The sequence below is a fragment of the Etheostoma cragini genome, chromosome 7, assembly GCF_013103735.1.
Source record: "Etheostoma cragini isolate CJK2018 chromosome 7, CSU_Ecrag_1.0, whole genome shotgun sequence".
Taxonomy (NCBI): Eukaryota; Metazoa; Chordata; class Actinopteri; order Perciformes; family Percidae; genus Etheostoma; species Etheostoma cragini.
The window spans coordinates 21,487,658-21,509,639 of NC_048413.1; the positions used below are offsets into that span (position 1 = coordinate 21,487,658).

The 21,982-nt window shown below is 36.5% G+C and overlaps 2 protein-coding genes across 3 annotated transcripts in view; one reads left to right on the forward strand and one right to left on the reverse strand.

Moving 5' to 3' along the window:
* Window positions 1–11,046, reverse strand: part of LOC117947549 — a 13,386-nt gene extending 2,340 nt beyond the window's left edge. The window contains exons 1-5 of one of the 2 annotated variants that reach the window (XM_034876588.1): window positions 10,771–11,046; window positions 8,407–8,515; window positions 7,416–7,590; window positions 5,662–5,807; window positions 3,806–3,982 (exon numbers count right to left, since the gene is read on the reverse strand). In XM_034876588.1, coding sequence (XP_034732479.1) covers window positions 3,806–3,982; window positions 5,662–5,807; window positions 7,416–7,590; window positions 8,407–8,515; window positions 10,771–10,883 — 720 coding nt within the window. In that variant the 5' untranslated portion in view covers window positions 10,884–11,046. Of the gene's footprint in view, window positions 1–3,805; window positions 3,983–5,661; window positions 5,808–7,415; window positions 7,591–8,406; window positions 8,516–10,758 lie in introns of both variants that reach the window. The other variant, XM_034876587.1, reaches the window with a different exon arrangement.
* A 1,408-nt stretch (window positions 11,047–12,454) lies between these two features.
* Window positions 12,455–20,848, forward strand: LOC117947547 (solute carrier family 35 member E2A-like). Its single transcript, XM_034876585.1, has 9 exons — window positions 12,455–12,725; window positions 13,865–14,343; window positions 15,136–15,271; window positions 15,437–15,564; window positions 16,330–16,450; window positions 16,523–16,576; window positions 16,659–16,731; window positions 17,059–17,204; window positions 18,647–20,848. Exons 2-9 carry the CDS (start codon window positions 14,064–14,066, stop codon window positions 18,873–18,875), a joined length of 1,167 nt encoding a protein of 388 aa, XP_034732476.1. The 5' UTR covers window positions 12,455–12,725; window positions 13,865–14,063; the 3' UTR covers window positions 18,876–20,848.
* Window positions 20,849–21,982: the final 1,134 nt, after the last annotated feature.

Here is a 21,982-nt window from a genome sequence, read left to right on the forward strand (position 1 = left end):
AAGTAATGAAAAGTATAGTATGTTGTAAAATGTCATAAAGATATGAAGAAAAAAGGCATAGTATAGTATGTCGAATAATTCATTAAAAAGTCATAAAAATGTCATAGTATAGTATGTCAAAAAAAGTCATAAAAAGTATAGTATGTTGTAAAATTTTATATTAAAGATATGATGAAAAAGGTCATAGTATGTGGCAAAAATCATGAAAAATCATAAAAATGTCATAGTATAGTATGTCAAAGAATGTCATAAAAACTATGGTATGTTTTAAAATGTCTCAGTACAGTATGTCAAAAAAGTTATAAAACGTATAGTATGTTGTGAAATTTCATAGTAAAGATATGATGAAAAAGTCATAGTATAGTATGTCGGAAAAATCATGAAAATGTCATAGTATAGTATGTCCAAAAAAGTCATAAAAAGTATAGTATGTTGTAAAATGTCATAAAAGATATGATGAAAAAAGACATAGTATAGTATGTCAAAATAATCATGAAAAACTTTAAAATGTCATAGTATAGTATGTTGAAAAAAGGCATGAAAATGTCATAGTATAATACATCGCAAAAAGTAAAAATAGGCATAGCGGAAAATATCGACATACTATGCATCTATACTATACATACTAGGCATGGTGGAAAATGAAAAAAGGCATAGTATAGTGTGTCGAATAAATCATAAAAAAATCATAAAAAATGTCATAGTATAGTATGTCCAAAAAAGTCATAAAAAGTATAGTATGTTGTAAAATGTCATAAAAGATATGATGAAAAAAGGCATAGTATAGTGTGTCGAAAAAGATCATGAAAATGTCATAGTACAGTACATCGAAAAAAGTCATAAAAAGTGTAGTATGTTGTAAAATGTCTTAGTATAGTATATCAAAAAAGTCATGAAATGTATAGTATGTTGTGAAATGTCATAGCAAACAAATAATGAAAAAAGTCATGGTATAGTATGTTGAAAAAAACATGAAAATGTCATAGTATAGTATGTTGTAAAATGTCTTAGTATAGCATGTAAAAAAATGTTATAAAACTTATAGTATGTTGGAAATGTCAGAGAAGATATGATGAAAAAAGGCATAGTATAGTATGTCGAATAAATCATGAAAAATCATAAAAATGTCATAGTATAGTATGTCAAAAAAAGTCATAAAAAATATAGTATGTTGTAATATGTCATAGTAAAGATATGAAGAAAAAGACATAGTATAGTATGTCGGAAAAATCATGAAAATGTCAGTATAGTATGTAAAAAAAAGTCATAAAACGTATAGTATGTTTGAAATGTCATAGTAAAGATATGATGAAAAAAGTCATAGTATAGTATGTCGGAAAAATCATGAAAATGTCATAGTATAATATGTCCAAAAAAGTAATGAAAAGTATAGTATGTTGTAAAATGTCATAAAGATATGAAGAAAAAAGGCATAGTATAGTATGTCAAATAAATCATGAAAAATCATAAAAATGTCATAGTATAGTATGTCAAAAAAAGTCATAAAAAATATAGTATGTTGTAAAATGTCATACTAAAGATATGATGAAAAAGGTCATAGTATGTTGCAAAAATCATGAAAAATCATAAAAATGTCATAGTATAGTATGTCAAAGAAAGTCATAAAAACTATTGTAGGTTGTAAAATGTCTCAGTACAGTATGTCAAAAAAGTCATAAAAAGTATAGTATGTTGTAAAATGTCATTGTAGAGTATGTTGAAAAAGGTCATAAAAATGTCAGTGTCAAAAAAAGTTATAAAGAGTTATATTATAGTATGTCTCAAAAAGTCATAGTATAGTATGTTGAAAAAGACATAGCATAGTACGTAAAAAAAAGTTATAAAAAGGCATAGTATAGCATGTCGAAAAAGTCATAAATATGTCATAGTATAGTATGTCGAAAAAAGTCATGAAAATCTAAAGATACGATGAAAAAGGTCATAGAATGTTAAAAAAATTATGAAAAATCATAAAAATGCCATAGTATAGTATGTTGAAAAAAGTAATAAAAAGTATAGTATGTTGTAAAATGTCATACTAAAGATATGATGAAAAAAGTCATAGTATGTTGAAATAATCATGATAAATCATAAAAAATGTCATGGTATAGTATGTCAAAAACGGTCTTAAAAACGTCATAGTATAGTATGTCATAAAAAGTAATAAAAAGTCATATTATAGTATTTTGCAAAAAGTCATAGTATAGTATGTTGAAAAAGACATAGTCTGTTGAAATAATCATGATAAATCATAAAAACTATGGTATGTGATAAAATGTCTCTGTATAGTATGTCAAAAAAGTCATAAAACTTAAAGTATGTTGTAAAATGTCATAAAAGATATATGAAAAAAGACATAGTATAGTATGTCAAAAAAATCATGAAAAATCATAAAAATGTCATAGTATAGTATGTCAAAAAACGTCATAAAAATGTCAGAGTATAGTATGTCAAAAAAAGTTATAAAAAGGCATAGTATTGCATGTCGAAAAAGTCATGAAAATGTCGAAGTATGTCGAAAAAAGTCATAAAAAGTATTGTGTGTTTTAAAATGTCATACTAAAGATACAATGAAAAAGGTCATAGAATGTTGAAAAAATCATGAAAAATCATAAAAATGCCATGGTATAGTATGTCGAAAAAATTCATTAAAATTATAGTATGTTGTAAAATGTCATAGTATGTCAAAAAAAGTCATCAAAAGTATAGTATGTTGTAAAATGTGATAGTATAGTATGTCAAAAAAGTAATAACAATGTCTTAGTATAGTATGTCGAAAAAAAAGTAATAAAAAATTCATATTATGATATGTCGCAAAAAGTCCTAGTATAGTATATGGTAAAATGTCATAGTATAGTATGTCAAAAAAAGTCATAAAATGTATAGTGTGCTGTAAAATGTCATAATAAAGATATGATGAAAAAGGTCATAGTATTTATAAAAAATCAAGAAAAATCATAAAAATGTCATAGTATAGTATGTCGAAAAATGTCATTAAAAGAACATTATGTTGTAAAAGGTCATAGAAAAAAAACAAGGCGACAGACACTGATTTAAACCACAAAACCCACTTTAAGGGTTGCAGAAAGCCCTGACCTGAACCATCCCTGGCTCTCCTACACATTGCCTACTGCACTTCTCTTATGTGCCGATGCAAATTTATGTGCATATTTTGTATTATGTGGTCACCATATGTGCTTTATTCTAAATGGAAACACTCCATTGTGCAACTCGAGCTGTCACGCCACAAGAAACTTGCTCAACTGCAATTTTCTCTCAGAAGAATCCGATCACATCAATACACATTCTGTTTTATGTATGAAGTTTCCTACAATCTTTGTTTCCAGACAATTTTTTGACATATGTCAAAAAAAGTAAAAAAAATGTTATAGTATAGTATGTAAAAAAAAAAGTTATAAAAAGTAATATATAGTATGTAGCAAAAAGTCATAGTATAGTATGTTGCAAAAAGACATAGTATAGCATGTAGAAAAAAATTATTAAAAGTCATATTATAGTATGTTACAAAAAGTCATGATATGGCATGTCGAAAAAGTCATGAAAATGTCATAGTATAGTATGTTGAAAAAAGTCATAAAAGTATAGTATGTTGTAAAATGTCTTAGTATAGTATGTCAAAAAATCATAAAAAGTATAGCATGTTGTAAAATCGATTTTTTCAAAGTCATGGTTTGTTGTAAAAATTAAACAATCAAAAAGTCACATTATAGTATGTCCTAAGAAATTAAGTCTGCATTGTGGAAGTTGTCTTTGACACATTTTGTATAAAGAAATGCACATGAACCTGAGCCTGAAGATCAAAGGTCACCATGGAGAAACACAGGTTGAGCAGAAAGTATTGCTCCTGGAGGCTCTCCAAGGCCCCGCCCACACGGAATGCCATCATGTTGGGCTTCTGGATGAGCAGCGTGGTGCAGAAGACATGGATCACGCCAAGACACATAATGCACACGAAGCGAACCTGCAACGCAAAAAGATCACAACCAGATAATACATTTTAATTGATGTTAGATTTTACATAAACAACATCCTTTATACAATCCTGATGAGTGATGTAAGTGTTGCCAAAATGATGATACTGAATACTAAAACTAATGTAGTTTTTCAGGTATTTTATCATAAATCCAAGTGATGGATAAATTGGATAATTGAAATTGGATGGATTGGATAAAGTGCTGCCACAAGAGCATTTGCAGAGTGTTTCCTGCAAGGTGGTAAAGGGACGGGGTCACTAACTACAATATATGTCATGGAGAGTTCAGGTCACAGATCAGCAAACCTTTTACTGAACAGTAGAAACTAGCCAGTGATGCAGCAGCTAGCTGTAGATTTAAACATGATAAACATAACTTTAAAAAAAATAAGAAATGACTACAAATAGATTAAAATGTAATGACTTTGCATCAACTAAAACGATGACGAGTAGGTGTTGGTATTGGCAGTGGTAGAAGAGGTACTCAAAACATTTCTTCTGAAGTAAAACTATTTACTATTAATAGTAAAATTATTAATATCGCACATCCTGCAACTAATTTTCAATTTGCAAATTGACTTAATGTAGTTAAACGATAGTTTAATGAATAACAATGCATCATATTTTAAATGTGATACTTTATGAGTAAAATGTGAATCTGCAACAAAACCAGTAGCATTTCTCTGTGTGGTAAATTAAGTAGTACAATGTTTTGATGTGATGGGTGATGGGTGAAGTACACAGTCAGTATATAGTATACAGTTGGGCTGCATTGGGGACCTTCTTTAAGTTATTTTTGGGTGCAGTGGTTCTGGAGAAAGCTGCAACAGGAGGCCAATCAATCTGTTAGTTCTTAACAGGCACATTATGAACGGGGCCGCCTTAGTTATTCTAACTAGAGAAAGACAAATCTAAATGACAGAGGTGTTTTCACCTTTTGCATAAGCCAAATCTGTTTCTCACAATTTACCATCAGTTAATTTTCCCTATATGAAGACAAACATTAGATGTAGATAACTCAGCATCAGCAAACAGCAGCAGCAATGATATGCAGTCATGTGACTGATACAGTATGTACAATAGTGATATCCAGTGGTGGAAGATAAGATTAAATTAAATACTTTTTCATTTATTTTTTAAAATAATTTTTTCACTTTATTTTAGAGTGACAGTGGATGGACGGGAAAGGTGGGAGAGAGATAGGGAAGGAAATGCAGCAAAGGGCCGCAGGTCAGATTGGAACCTAGGCCACTGCAAAGGACTCAACCTACATGGGGCGCACGCTCTTACTGGGTGAACAAGCAGAGCTTAAAGTATTGGAGGAAGACTAATTGGAATTTTAAATAATTACTACCACATTCACCTGATAGATGTGGCAGATTCAGAATTTACTCAAAAAGTATCACTATTAAAATTTGGAGTAATCACAGACGTTTGCCTTATGGACTGATGGCGGTGCGCCATGTGCCACCCAATGTGTACCCAGGAAACCAAGGATGAAGTAAAGATATTTCAAACACACACACACACACACACACACACACACACAAACACACACACACACACACATATATAGAGGCTTCCCAACTTATTAGATAGATGATCATTCATCATAAAACTGTCTTGGTGTAGTGTTTTCTCAGTGAGGCCAGTAGAGGGCGACCTACCAGTAGCTCCTGCTTGCTCTTTGACCCCAGCACAGAGAAGTTGACCACAGATCGAATCATCACCCCCAACACGCTGAGCACAAACACCACCAGCTCCTGTCTGTTCTCCTGCATCACACCCCGACTGATGTAGTAGATGCAGAACACTGCGGGGGACAGACCATACAATACTCACATACAATACTAGTCACTTCATTACAGTAATGTATTTTTTGAATAGATACACTTTCACATTTTACTCTTTTACATGTACTTTTTTTAATTTTATTAATGCTCACACAATCCATCATCTCCCGTATGTCGGACTGTAAAGCCCTTATGATGCACTGTCAATTGATATTTTATACTTTTATAAAAAAACGTTTATAATTTTAGGGATGCACCATTCTTATACAGATGTTGGATATCAGGCCGATACTGACTCAAATAGCTGGATCGTGTATTGGTGACCATGGGCCGATGTGTTTCATCCAATTCTGTATTATTTAAATAATAAACAAAAATTCAGAACATTTATATCTGCAGGGTAGCTTGACTCAGTCAGGAGTTACGCATGTCTAGTAATCGGTGTATGAATGTGTGTATGACTATGTGTGTGAATGTGTGTGTGAATGTTGGCATGTGTTGTAAAGCACTTTGAGAGGTCAGTAGACTATAAACGAGCTATATAAATGCAGTCCATCTACCAAATATATTTATTTGTTACATTTTGTTTTACAAAATTAGGAAAGCATTTTTTTTAAAGCAAGTCTAATGAAGGAATGAGCCCTGTCACTTCCACACAGTGAGGCATACAGCTTATTAATTAAACACTAGTATTGGATCAGTACTCGTTATTGGACAATACTCAAATCCCAGATATCGTATGGAAACTGAATAAGTTGGATGGGTACTTACCTACTTATTATGGTCCTGTTACTGATCTTTTTACCATTTTAGTGTATAAAATGTCATTAACAATAACTAGAGGTAATAAGAAGTACAAATACTTTGTTACATTACTTAAGTAGAAATTTTGGGTATCTATACTTTACTGGAGTAATTCTTTTACAGCAGACTTTTTACTTCTACTACTTGCATTTTCAAGCAATTAGCTGGACCTTCTACTCCTCACATTTTAAAAATAGCTTTGTTACTTTTATTTCAGTTCAACTTGTTTTCATTCCGGCTTGTGATCGTTCAAAAAAAACACAAAAAAAAACTAAAAACTAAAACTAAAACCTAAAAGTAAAAAGATTGAGTTGATACTTGAGTTGATATTTTATTTGAAGGTTTCTTAACTTAGTCTGATCATCAGCAACAAACGATTAATCTAAAAAGATAATTGGCAGATTGAACAATAAGGAAAATAATTGTTAGTTGTAAACCTAATATATTGACAGTTGTGGCTATATAGGTTTAACGGTAGAATGATGGAAGTGATTCAGCAGCAAAACCATTATTAAGAAAAGTAAAATACTGTAAATAAAAAAGAAATAAAGATCCATACAGACACGTTGTTAAAAGATAAAGCTTCAGCAGATGGCTTTTTTCTGTCTGTAGGAGATAAGAGCAGTGAAACTATCTGGGGGAAATGCAAGGTTAAAGCCATTGCATTCATTTCTTCCACAGTTTCATCACATGATTACATCAGAAAAACTTCTTCTTTTTGCAAACAGTGTGACAGGCTGATAATCGGATGTGGTATTAGATGGACTTGCAAAGACACTGGCACTACATGGCTGTCTGCTTTTTAGTGAAGTGATTTTACTCACAGATTCCAACCAACTGGATGAGAGACACAGTGAAGTTGTCCACATCGTATATATCTGTGTCCATGTGCTGCTTGTAGATGCTGAACAGGGTGAGGCCGAGCAGCGCCAGAAGAGACGCTATGGTGAAGCAGAAGTAGAGCTTGAGCAGACATGACAGCTCCGACCATGGCTTTATCTGCAGGAGGGTGGAGATGGACAGGACAAAGAATGTGAAACAACCTGCGATAAAGACAACACTTAGATTGGTAGTCTGCAAGTCAAATATGACAATATAAACACAGCTGGGCAATATGGAAAAAATCAAATTTTGTTTATATATATATATATATATATATATATATATATATATATATATATATATATATATAACATGATTATTGGTTCTTTCATAAAATATTAACACAATGAGATTTGGGATAAATAATCACCAATTATGCGGATACAATGACTAAGTGTGTTAAGGCATATAATAAAACAACAAGCAAGTCTGGTAAGTTCAGAAAATTACATCATTTTACTTGCAACCAGTAAAAGACAACACTCGTGTCATATCACAATATTGAGATATCCAAAATTTAAGACAATAACTAGCCTCACATATTGGTCTAGATAATGGTCTCGATATATTGCCCAGCCCTAGGCAGGGCTGAGAGATTACTGGAACATAGTTATTCAATAGTTTGAAATTAATTTAATGATTATTTAGATGACATCTGAGCCTTTCATCACACCCACAGAACTGAAAACTGACCTAACTTCTACTTTCTAGACTCATGTTCTAGTTTAATTTCTAAAAAGATTATTTTTTGGGCCTTTATTTGACAGGACAGCTAAAGAGATAAAAGGGGAGAATGACACGTAGCAGTGGTCCACAGGTCAGAGTCAAACACGGGCCCACTGCGTTGAAGAGTAAACTTCTACATTTGAGTGGCTGCTCTACCAACTGAGCTATCCGGACGCTGTTAGCGTTTTTTCTGCTGCGGCAGCTCACCGGTCCACATGGTGTCGGGATCAGTTCCTGGTGTCTCGGCCTTAGGTTTGGCGACAGAAGGTCTGGGTCCTCATGTGGTTGCCCAGAAATCTGGTTACCCAACAAAGGACTGCAGTGTAAAAAAAAAAGAAGTTCAGTTTTAACTTTAATGCATCAGGACTAAATGATCGTGTTGATCATACAGACGAGGGCAGACTTTTGGAAATATAATAGAGAATATGTGTAATGAAAAGTTATACTGCATGTCAGCAAACATAAATAACTTGTGGAGTAACTTTTAATTTTTTCTTTTAATAAATATTTTTGTCAAGTACTATGGCCACTGATTAATAGACTGTGAATAGAGATATTAAAATACAAATCTTTAATAAATAACGAAGCAAAGCAACAAACAGCAAGCACAGGATAGTGCACAAGCAAAGGGAAAAGAAAAAGAAATATGCCAGTATGTAGTATAGAAATAGTCCAGAATGAGCATACCAAGAAGATATGTTAAGCCTTATTTACGGCAGACAGTTTGAGTTATAGTAGGAAAAGCACAGAATGTTAAAATTAACAAAGGCTTTGTTCTAATAAAATGTCCCAATAAGTGATTTGAGCAGTTGACAGTGATCATTAATTTCATAATTTACACCTGTGTGCTTCCTACTTTAACAAGTCTTCTGAAAAAAGGGCTTTGAAGAAGCACTCAAATAATGAAATAAGAAACTATGATGTACTTTTAAAACAGCTTGTTTAGTGATCACAAGCCATCCTAACACAGAATTAAATGGACCTGGTAAAAGTAAGTAAACATATAAGTTCAAAGTGTTTTACAAGTCAATAAAACAGAGCAAGAGACAAACCAAGTCAATAAAACAGAGCAAGAGACAAACCAAGCCAATAAAACAGAGCAAGAGACAAACCAACACAGGTTATGTAACGTAAATGGACTGTTCTTATATACAGCTTGGAACCATTCACAGCTGAGGCTGCTGTACAAGGGGCCACCAGATAATCACTCACACACCAATGGTGCAGCAACTCTGGGAACAGTGTCTTGTCTTAGGAGACTTCCACATAGAACTGAAAGACTAGGGATCAAACCACCAACCATTTAACTGGCAGGCGACCGCTCTAGTACTGAGCCACAGCCGCTCTGTGTGTCTACACAAAAAGAATTCCAGGCACCATTTAAGCCCACAACACTGACTGACCCAGTGCCTATAGAAGGGGCCTCAACAAAGTCAAAAGATAAAAATCAGTGTGTAGGTTGAGACCCGCTCTACTCATTTACTATATATCTTGAAGGGAGGAAGTGTTATTTTATCTCTACTAAAATCTATGATAATCTCTTTGGTTTGTTGTAGGCTGTAGCCTACATTGTAATCGAAGACTGGTCAGGAGAACCCTGAAACATATATCCTGCTGTGAACGCTGGGAATGTGGAGCTACACAAGAGTCAACTTTCCCATCAATGATCAGTAAGGGTGGTGATGGTGCAGTGGTTATGACACACACACACCGTTGGTGTGGGAGACTCAATTCCTACAGCCAGACATCAACCAACCTATGTGTTCCTGAGTAGAACACTTAATCCCTAGCTGCTCCATACATATGTAATATGCAATTATAAGTTGCTTTGGATGAAACGTGACATGTAATAGAACCTGTTTGGGTATGTGAATAGTAAGTAATGACTGTAAAAAATGTGGTGATTAAAAGACTTTAGATCTTTAAAGGTTTTGAATTTAATTTCAATAATTTACTTGAATTAGATACATTGTATAATTGCTTTATGTTTCAGCACTTTTGAGATCAGCTTTGTGGATTTTATCACATTAATGGGTTTTTGTGTAAAACCAATTTGAAAATATATATGAAACGATCAAACACACATAAATTCGTTTTAAAAATTGAAAAGTATCATACACATTGTTACAACGCATTAAATACACGCAACCAGACATCAACAGATCCTATATATCAATCAGAATATGGGTGGTGCTTTATTTTTCTCTGTAGTATAGCTATATATAGCTAAGGTAACATCATTTCATCTTTGACATTCTACTGTTTTCTCTCTCTTTTGTGTATGAAAAACTGACTTGTACATGTGTCGCCGCATCTTTGTCTACTTTCTGTTTTACAGCAGTAATGTGGCATTTTAATAGAATAACAGACAGTCAAAAGTGAGATGAGGTATTCAATACATATAACCTGTTGTTTCATAAAACGTTAACAACGGGTTTCACGAGTGGTGGGTGCTGTAACCTGGGCTGTAACCAGGGTAGCATCTAGCCTTAACAACGTTACGAGATCTGAACGACCGATTAGCACAATAGCACAACTGTAAATGAGAAGTATACAAACTTCTTTAGTGACCTTATCTCTTCCATTTCCTTGTGCAGCAGCCTGTTGGACCCTGAGCTTACATTCCTGCGACCTTTTGCTTTCTGCACCTCCAGTTGATAGAACTTTAGTTTCACATTTGGCATATAAACAGGATCAGGAAGCACAAGCCTGTGTTGGGGGAGATGCTAGATCGGATCTACTCCACTCTTTATTGACGTCAAAGGACGTTCCTCGTAGCCCGTCTTATTCTGCCTCTGTTTGGTTTACCCTGGTACTCATACCCTAACCCAAACCAATCCCCACTATTCATGCTCAACCTTAACCGAATATACGGTATACTTTCTTGACCGTCTCCGTCGACCAGTCTAGCAGATCCAATTTAGGACTGTTATACTTCTTCTTCTGCTGCTGCTCTGACATACATTTCTTCTTCGTCTTTTCTGTTTGGCTGCTGCCCCCTGGAAGACAACAATTCATAACCTATCATACTAACGGAGTTATGCTGTATTGTGTCTGCAATATAAACTTGAATGTGTTGTTGAATGTGCGTTGGAATAATCATCTAGTAAAATGATTGTCAACATAGCCTTATAATTTGTCTAATCTTAACTATCTTCTGAATGAATCGTGTTCACGTGGCTGTGGGTTTCTACAGTTACAAGTCAACCATCACTGTAGTTAAATAACATAGCCTACAGTGAAACAAGATATGATGATGATATCTTCTATTCACCCTGTGTAACAAGCTATAAATCTTCTGTGTCTCTCTGTGGTGGCGGAGCTTTGTCAAGTAGGCTAGGAGAAAATACCCCTGAAGTCATCATTGGAGATGCCAAGTTATTATTGGACAACCTGCATTATAAACCAGGGGCATTGAGTTTGAGACTGCGTTATGGGGACGGACGTTAATTCCAACGTTTTTTGGAGCTGGACCCATCAAGATATATTCTGCTAGTGTTCGGTGCCCTGCAGTGGTCACAGTGGTAAACTACAACTGCTCAACAGTATGCACTAGGCCTATTAATATTGGCATAACTAAATATAATAAAAGCATTAAAATAGTATTAAAACATCGTTAAATCAAATATCAGCAGTACAAATTGTTTCAATATAATTTTAATTAATGGAAAATAAAAACCGCAACATCTGTGGGCCTATTCAACAAGTTTAACGAGAGTTCAGGTTTAAACGAGCCATTGGAGTTGATCCCAGTGATCTGTGTAAATAATCTCAGCGATAAAATAAATAATTAGTTAAGGAAATTAACCCTCACATTTAATAGATAATGTTCATTTCCCATCAATTGCGGATTGCTTTTTCCAAATCTGGTAAAAACAGCATATTTTAACTTCTACGAACACATTGACCCACGGTTATTTTGAAGAAGACATAATTTAAGATCTTTGTTTAGTGGCAGATGAATCAAGTTAAAATTAGTTTTACCGGACACGCAGCGATTGTAACATATAAAATAAAAGCATATGCTAAACTATATATAATGTTATTCTATAAATAGAGGTCAAATAGCTACGACCTGTGATTAGAAATACATATCTAAACATGTTTAAAGGGAAAATTGCTATAAAACGAGTCAATAAATTAGCTAGCACCAATCTATATACGGGAATAGAGATTTTATTTTGAAGGTTTTTAATTGTGTTGTTTTTCAGGCCAGCCTGACACTGAGCTCTATTGTTGTTAGCGGCGACGTCTCGCCGTCAGGTGCACAGATGAGTAACTCCAGACACGTTCGTTTGGGTGTAGTCTAATTTAACACTCCCTCGTGTGGTGGACTATGTCGGTTAGCAGCACGGCTGGCTTTGTAGCTTCCACTGCTATGCATCTCATGTTACGGCAAAAAAATAGCAGCTAGCTAACGTCAATGTGCAACTTCCTTTATTCTTTTTTTATAAATCTCGCGGCTGTCTTCGGGGCTTGACTTAAAGAATTTTTCGGTCCAAGTTGTAGCATCTAGATTCAGAGAGGTAAGAGTTCTTTACATCTTGAATTTGCATACACCTTTGTCCTAGCGAACGTTATCTACACTAAACTTAAAATACCATACTGTCTGGCAGTGTTTCATTGTTGGTGTTGAGAACAAAGATCAGGGCGTTTTAAAGATACTAACTGATCCGGTTGAACCACTCTTAAACTCAGTAAAACAACGTTAACTTCAAGGCTAACAACTGGAAATTTCGGTTGAAATTTTAGTCAATTTGATTGTTTTTGTTGCTATGTTTACTGTCGTGCACGTGAAGAGACAGTCTACAGAGTGTCCAAGTCTGCAAGCAGTATCTTTAGGGCAGTCCAACGGATAACAAACACACACACACACACACACACACGCACACACACACACACACACACACACACACACACGCACACGTTGAAGATGAGCTAATAGTGTCATTACATCACTACCCTGACCATGTAAAGAGTTTCTTAATTAGATTGCAGTTACATTATGATCAGTTTCTTAGCTTTCTCTGACCTCCTAAGGCCTGGAGAAATCCTCCCTCCAGGTCTCGGTTGAAACCTCTAATCTTGTCAAGGACATTTGGCCAATTTAAACTGACAACTATATAGTTCAATAGTTGAACTCACACAAGTGAAAATTCAAAAAAAGTTATAAAAGAATAACAATGAAATTCCCCCTTACTCAGTGAAAACCGGTTGATTGTTTCACCTGTCACTCAGTCTTTTTTTCAGCATCATGCTCAGTTTGTGGGCTTAAACGATTGCTTCTTGTCATATGACAGTGAATTAAGAATATGAAAAAGTGTTTTAACCTAGGTGTTTGCAGCATCAGTGTAGTATTCAATAAATATGTAGTTAATACAGTAGCTAGTATGTAACATAAGACAACAAACAGTGTAAGTATAGTGAATAGACTACGAATGTGAAGTAATATGGAGTGATGAAGATTATCCATCCATAAGCCATGTGATTGTTTGTAAAAGATCAGACCAGCATGAGACAAAATACACTATATGTAACAAGAGAATGGTCAATCACCTAATGGATATGTGACACAGTATGATACAAAAAAATTTGATCTTTACCAGTGCATTGCAAAGAGGATAATTTCCTCCCCTCTGTTCACCTTTTGTCTCTCACCTGACAGAATACGCTCCAGCTTTTGCAGCAGATGACAGGGGACATCAGGACTTAAAGTATTCCCAGGATTTGCTACAAGACTGAGAGACAGATTGACTGCTGGACCAGTAGAAGATGGACTAACTGTCACAATTCTCATCAACCCCTCACCTCCCTCTTACCACCCACCTGTGGGGCCCCTGGATGCCCCTCAGGCAGCAGGAGTGATGCCAGGCGGCAGGCTGAGTGCCAGGCACCCGCTGTGGCGCCTCTTGTCACTATTCCGCAGCCACCAGGAGCGAGTGGTGCTGAGCCGCAGCGAGAGCCTGCCAGGGGAGCAGGTACTAAAGATCACAGTCACAGAGACTACTGTGATAGAGACCGAGTCAGGGGTATGGAACTGGCGCTCCGTAACCTACCTGGGCCTGTGGTACTTCTTCAGCTTCTGCACCCTGTTCCTCAACAAGTACATCCTGTCACTGCTAGAGGGGGAACCCAGCATGCTTGGTAAATAAAAGGAATAACATACTTGGTTTTGCAGGTTTTAGCCTTTTATATATTGCATATTATTATTATTATTATTATTATTATATGTATTTTGTGTTACTGCTCAGATTTCTAAAGCATTCCTCCAGTCTTATTCATATTCCACTCCCTGCTTTCCAGGGAGAAACATGCCACAGGCTTGAGATAGGTAGCAACCATGAATTGTTTTAAATTAAATTACAGTATAGGAAAAAAACTCTGCTGGTGCATTAAGGGATACTGCAATGTCCAGGAGTGCCTGCCAGATGCCGAATATTTGTGGATACAGAACATTTTTATTGTCCATTAGATTGGCTGAAAATCAATATTTGTCTTTGGCACTGGCGTTTAAGACCGCACGCCATAATTAACAGCACATCGCATAAACTACAATACACAGCAATTGTGCATCTTTAATGAAAGTTCAAATGACCCTTTTTACGATGAGAATTTTAGCTAATGGGTTTTACTCTAACATTTACTTTTCCAACAACATATTGGCATTATATAAATGATATATTTTAATATAAATTAAATTGCATTTGATGATAATTTAACTTTGACGAAAGATATTAATGGAAATCAATAGCTAAGACTAAAACATACAAAACCTTCAGCATGACTTGTGCTGCTGTAGATTATTAGATAGTCTAGCAATAGTAAATAGTAGGTTTTCAAGTTTCATCTCAAGGAGTTGAAGAAGTTTATGTGACATTCATACTGCAGGTGTTTGTGCCTGGAGCTCTAACTTGTTGTCTTCCATATGCTGCCCAGGTGCAGTTCAGATGCTCTCCACCACCATAATTGGCTTCCTAAAAATGTTTGTGCCCTGTTGCCTGTACCAGCACAAGTCCAGAACAGAGTACCCCCCCAACTTCATCATGATCATGCTGTTTGTTGGGCTCATGAGGTAGGTCCCCCCTCTCTCTTTTTTTCTTTATTAAACTAGTATGTCACCAGTTAGACACTAACCGGCTGCTTCTAAGGAAGAAGGACAGACTTGATATTACAATGTCAAATTAACTAATGCAATCTCTTGTTTTTCTAAAAGTCTAAAAATCCCCTTTGTCTCCAGGTTCACCACAGTGGTTCTGGGCTTGGTGAGCCTGAAGAATGTGGCAGTGTCTTTTGCAGAGACAGTGAAGAGCTCAGCACCCATCTTCACTGTCATCATGTCCAGGCTGATCCTCGGAGAGTACACAGGTAGAGGACACACTGATGTATGTCTGTATGAGGGGTCAGGGTGTGAAATGTCAGAATTGCAGCGCTCTGGGTGTCAATAAATCAATCAGTAAATCAATCACTTCTAATCTGGCTGTTACAAGACCAAGACAAGCTCAGTAGATTTGAGATTGAGCATTGGTCTGTGGAGTCAGCTCTGTGTTTTTTCTGCACAAGAGTTGTGACCAACGGGCACAGTTCAGATGACTCTGTACGCAATTAGTCCTTCAGCCAATCAGACTAACAATCCAGGGGGACGTAGAAGCGGGTGACAGGTTGCTGCGTTTCGGTGGATTTTGATGGCCGTTATGTTGAATGTAAACAGGAATCTGCTTGGTCGCTTCTCCATTTTCATCGTGTGAAACCCGGGAACAGCACACCAGGTAGATAGGCCAGTTTGTGATTGGTTTCGGCAAAATTGTGAACTGAAGCAGGAGAATTAAACGTGGAGTGAAGGCTTCCAGACCCAACTGCAGGGCAAAATCATATCGCTGGCAGAGTGGGCGGGGTTTACTTAGTCGAAATCAATTCTAATTGTCGCATGTAATCGTTAGAAATTATATCACAAGATGGATGTTTTTGTAGACATATTAATAGCTAGTATCATCGCTGTGCTGAGTAAAACATTTAATTTCACCTCCCCCATCAATCACTTTATGACATAATGCAGGAATGTGTTCCTACTGGACTGCCACAGTGCAACCAGGTTTTGTGTGGTTAAGTGTGGTGACTTATTTCCATCTGCAGGACTGTGGGTGAACCTGTCCCTGTTGCCCGTCATGGCCGGTCTGGGCCTCTGCACAGCCACGGAGATTAGCTTCAACATGCTCGGCTTCTCCGCCGCTCTCTCCACCAACATCATGGACTGGTACTGCAGCGCTTAACACACATATCCCACGGCGGCGTGATGCTTTATCTAACCCTTTATCTCTGATCTCAGTTTGCAGAACGTATTCTCCAAAAAACTGCTAAGTGGAGACACATACAAATTCAGGTAAAAGACTCTGAACCCCCCTTAATAAAATTACAGTATTTGATGCAGTCAAACATTTGTAATAAAAACTGACTTATTTCAGCCCTCTAGAACTGCAGTTCTATACCAGCGCAGCAGCAGTCATCATGCTTATACCTGCCTGGGTGTTCCTCCTGGTAGGTCAACACATAATTGTTACAATTAATGTTGCACTGAATTATTCTTACAGTTAGGCAAGTCTATTTACATTACGTTTTATAACTAAAGTCTGTAGGCAATCGTTTTATTAATTTTCTTAAATAAGAAGCAGTATGACACTGGCAATTTCAATCAGCTGTTAGGCAATATAGTAGAAACATTACCATAAGAAACAGAAAGGAATCTGTATTAAGTGTAGATGTGTTCAGATGATGAGTGGCATTTCAAAGTACAGGAAGGGGAACTGAAGGTGGAGGTGGAGTTGGGATGTTGATGGTTGTTGTGCTCCGTCTCCATGTATCCAGGACATCCCAGTGATTGGGAAGAGTGGGCGAAGCTTCATCTTTAGTCAAGACGTTGTCCTGTTGCTGCTTTTCGACGGTGTCCTGTTCCACCTGCAGAGCGTCACTGCCTATGCTCTCATGGGACGGATTTCCCCTGTTACCTTCAGGTAAGAGACAGGCACAAAACCCATTTATAACATGGCTCTTAATATTTACTAAAACCATTGACATGTTATTATGGCTGGTTAGTGGTTACTTGTGTCTTATACAAGCTGCAAGTTTTGTTTTTTCTAAATAAAGCTGATGTTGAAGATAATTATATACCTGTTGGCCACTTTATTGCGTACACCTGCTTGAACCTGCTTGAATATGATCCCTTTTATCTCCATTAAAGAACATAGTGCCTGGTAAGGTTATCAGCATGCTGGAACAAGTCCATGCTTTTTAGATAACAACATACTGTGTCTGCACATGTTCCAATCAATCATGCGTGCATGCAGAAAATCCTCAATTTTAATTTATCTTAAAGGGGAACTTTACAGATTTTTCCACTTAAATGTATGTTTACCGGCCATGGGAAGTACTTGTACATCTATAAAAATAAGTTGTTTAAAAAGGCCTTTTGTGGCCCAGGGAAGAACTGCGCAATGTCTGGAGCTATAAACCTATTGTATAAATTAAGTAAATCTGGGGCTGCAAAAAAGATCTTAGCTTACCAGATGTTTTGATTATGAATGCTGTACAGCTTATCTGTTTCTGATGTTAATATACAACAGACTGTAGATGATCTGTAATCTGAATGTATTTATGACCACTAAACGTTAATCAGCCACACAACATGTCTTCTGTTAACAAACTAAACCTTCAAATCAGACAAATATCAATTCAACAAACAACAAAGGTTTTTATAAAATGTCATAGTTTTGAGTCAATTCTCAATCAATCAGCTGTTAGATCTGGTGAGAACCAGGCGTTTCCCATCCTATTCTGGGTCTTTAAGTCCTTGGAGAGCAACTTCGGCGCCTGGCTCTTAAAACGGCAGCCGCCTCAATGTCTTGACTTTATTGTTGCCCACGACATCGGCGCAAATCAGGGTCAAGTCAGACATCTCACATCTGGCTGAAAAGAGTGACATCAAGCCGAATTTGGGGCAGAACAAGAGCAATCCTGGAAGTGGGACATCTGGGATATAGACCAAGTCAGACACAGGTCTAAACGGCATGCATAGTGTGGCCATTTCCGTTGATCAGTTCTGTGCAGGCTTGACTCATCTTAAACGAGCCTTATATCTCTCGTTCTGCGGCATACATTTTTATCCATTGTTTGTCTGACAGTGGGGTGCAATGCTAAATCAGTGCAGTACTCCTCAGATGTGTGTTCAGGCCATTTGACTGAGATGAAATCTCTGTTACCAGCTTGAAATGACAAGTGCATCATGACTTGACAGATTGACCTGCTGGAAAATCCTGTGTTGCCATTAAAGGGCGTAGCTGGTCAGCAACAATACTGATGTATGTTGTGATGTGTAAATCATGCTCAGTTATTGTTAGCCTAAATTGAACTAATTTGATGTTCATGCCAAGAGTAAAAACCCTCATCTCTTCCTCAGTGTTGCCAGTACTGTCAAACATGCCATGTTGGTTTGGCTGAGCATCCTCGTGTTCAATAACCAGATCACCATCGTCAGCGCCCTTGGCACCGTCCTCGTGTTCATCGGGGTCTTCCTGTACAACAAGGCCAGACAGTTCCAGAGGGAAACCTTCCAGGCCGTGGCTTCAGAGCAGAACCCCAAACCACTTCTGCAGGACCAGAATTTCCGAGCCCCTCAGCCACACTGAGTACTCGACACTTCACACTAAAATGCTGCCTGAAATGAGATCACGGTCTTAACCAAATTCAGTTTGCTTATCTTTGGCTGTCCAGACAGTATGCCTGGACACATTCCAGTTTGTTTTGTTTTCCCAGGATGCATTTAGTGTCTCTGTCATGTCCTAGAGCTTAAGGTCAACCTTTGTGACTGGCTTGGTACAGGTCAGTGTCTGTTTGATGAAATTATCCCTAGTGCTGTGGAGCAGCTTAGACAGTATTTATTTGTCCGTGACCTGATTACGTCCTTGTATCTAATCATCCTTGATCTTTTGCTTTGTTGAATATCTGTCAGTAAAAGGAGAATCTCAGGGTTTCCTTCAGCTTTTTGAAGGAATTGACTTCTGTAAGTTTTTTTTTTTACATTTGCATTCCAGGTTGTGCTTGTTTATCTTTCATCTGTGGTACAGCAGCTGCTGATTGTATGTTATTGTAAATATGTGTAAAGCATTGAAGCTGTAATATTTTAATTATGTGATGGTGTAACCTACACTGTATCATACAATGTCCAATTTATCTTGATTGCATCTTAATATAAGATGTGAATAGGGCACCAGTGCCTGAGATGGGAGGCCTTATCACAGGGTTGTCCAGCCAAAGCATAGACTTACCATTTTTTTTACACATTTTTTAAACAATGTGTGCATTTAAAGCCACTTACTGCATTCTAGGAATGCTCAACCTCCATCATGAACTGTTGCGGGTGTATGTTCTTGCATTTCTTCTAATGTTTTGTTTTGTTGTAAACTGACTCCCCCAATGCATGTAGGGATAGCAGACCCAGGGACCGTCAACAGGAAACGAGCCTTGAGAATGAAGATCACACATTTATAATCTTAAAGAACAATGGTTTATTACGAGTTTTATTTTTGGGGCTCAGCCCATCGGTTCTATTGGTTAGGCAATCAGACAGGTTTTAAACAAACAAAGGCAAACTGTAAAATTCATACACGACCTGCCTGTTGTAAACATCAAACACGGTTCCAAACCAACTTTTCTGGTTCAAGCGTCAACTCAGTTTTCTTGCAAGGGGGACATTTTGTAAAAATACACTCACTCTTTGCCTGTTTTTCCAGTATGTGGTCAAATGTCTGGGTCACAAGCTCTCTGATTGACTAATAAAATAAAACTTGTAAGTTGGCCACTTGCATCAAACCCCAGTTACATTATACAGGTAGGATTCAATGTAAAAACCTACTTCGGTGAACCATGCTGGGATTGTTGCTACTTTTAAACATACATCAGATGTTCACGATAACTTCATGATACAAGTGTTGAAATTCACATTCAGTAAGTGACTTTTACATTTTGGCATCTGGCCAAAAACAGCTGCATATAATCATACTGCTCCGAGTCTCCTACTCTACTAGTTTGTGTTTCCAGCCTTCTCTCCTAATTTTTCTGAGGTTAGTGACTAACAAAGTCCATCAGTTATCTGATTGGACAAATCTGTGTTAATCATTGTCAGTCTGACAAACCATCGGTTTGAGCATTTAAATATTGCTCTATATTTGCTGTGTTTTTATTTTTCTTTCTGTTCTGACCTGTGGGCTTACGCTAAGTTTTGAATTTCACCAGAAGTTTGTCTGACTTTTTAATTAACATTATAAACACATTCATTCTTTACGATTATTTCCTGTTATTTAGGATTTGTTTCTTAAAGTGCTTATAAAAACCAGATGTGGGCTTAGATTTGATATTGATACCCTACAAATGTGTTTTTACACTTCTCTTCCATATATAGTCATTGGAATGCTGCTTAGAGAGGCTAGTCCAAACATGCTGAGGTGGGAAGTGTTGAGGTAGGAGAGATCACTTATGAACTGTTTGGGAACGTGCAAATCAAAGATGTTAAAATATTCACTAATGTGATTCTTAAGTGAGGATGTAATGATGTTTGGTGGGTGGATACTGTGCAGAAAATAAAAGTATTTTCTCTTGGGCACATTGTGTCAACGTATTTTGTATTTTGAGTGGTCAGCCAGTATTGACAGTGATCTCATGTTGCATGGCTGATTGATGTATCCTGATTTATAATTTGTTTAGTTTTTTTATTACTTTTATACTTTCATCCTTTCTGTGCATATGTAAACAATGTATTTTTTATTCATTTTTCGACTTGGAAATAGAATTCTGATTAACAATTCTTAAAAAAATGTAGAGTAGTGGGCCAGAAAGACTTTCTAATAATTTGTCATTTTGAATGACCTTATTTATGTCACAAAACAGTCGTTTGATCTATGCTACATTGTAATGTTGCCCCTATTCTTATACACACAGTTTATCCATTTGTGGCCTTTAAACCCAATTTCTAGGGAGGGTGGGTTTACTAGAAGGACTCCATGGAACAGTCACCAACAAAATCATTTCCATTATTTGTATTGTTTATTTATTAGAAATTCCTTTACTGTCTATGTCCAGTTGAGAGGATTAAAATGCTTTAAAATAAAAGACCTATAGTGAAAAACATGGCTCTGCCCGCAACAAAGTTGTTAACATGCACATTTTGGACAACAATGTATTTGATATCCAGTAAACATGAGCGGCTCAAAATCAGCTGGAGCTGAAGTTTAACAATTTTCCTTAACTGTGTCTAGATGCGGGGTGCAGGTCTGTAATGTTTAGAGGCATCACAATGTGGAATAGCTTAACAACTATCACAGTGGAGGCACCCAGTATGTTGAAGAAATTGCAGAGACGGTAAAGATAATGGTGAGTTTGATGATTTAATGAAAACAAAAACGATACAAACAATACAAAACAACAAACAGAAAAATGTCCAGAGTTAGGCAGGTTACCACTTATAAACTAAATTAATACAAAACAGGAAAGCAGGTCGAGAACCTGACCACACAGAACTTGAGATGAATAAATTCATGGACAAAAAGACAGCACAGAACACGCCTGAAAACTAAAACAATGATCCCACAACAGACAACGACAGCACAGAGACTAAATACACATGGTAACGAGCAAACAAGACAGGTGACACTAGGGTTGGGGAACAGGTGAAACACATGAGACCATCACAAGAGTAAGAAAAATAACAGACAGGAAGTAAAACAAGACAAGACAGAAA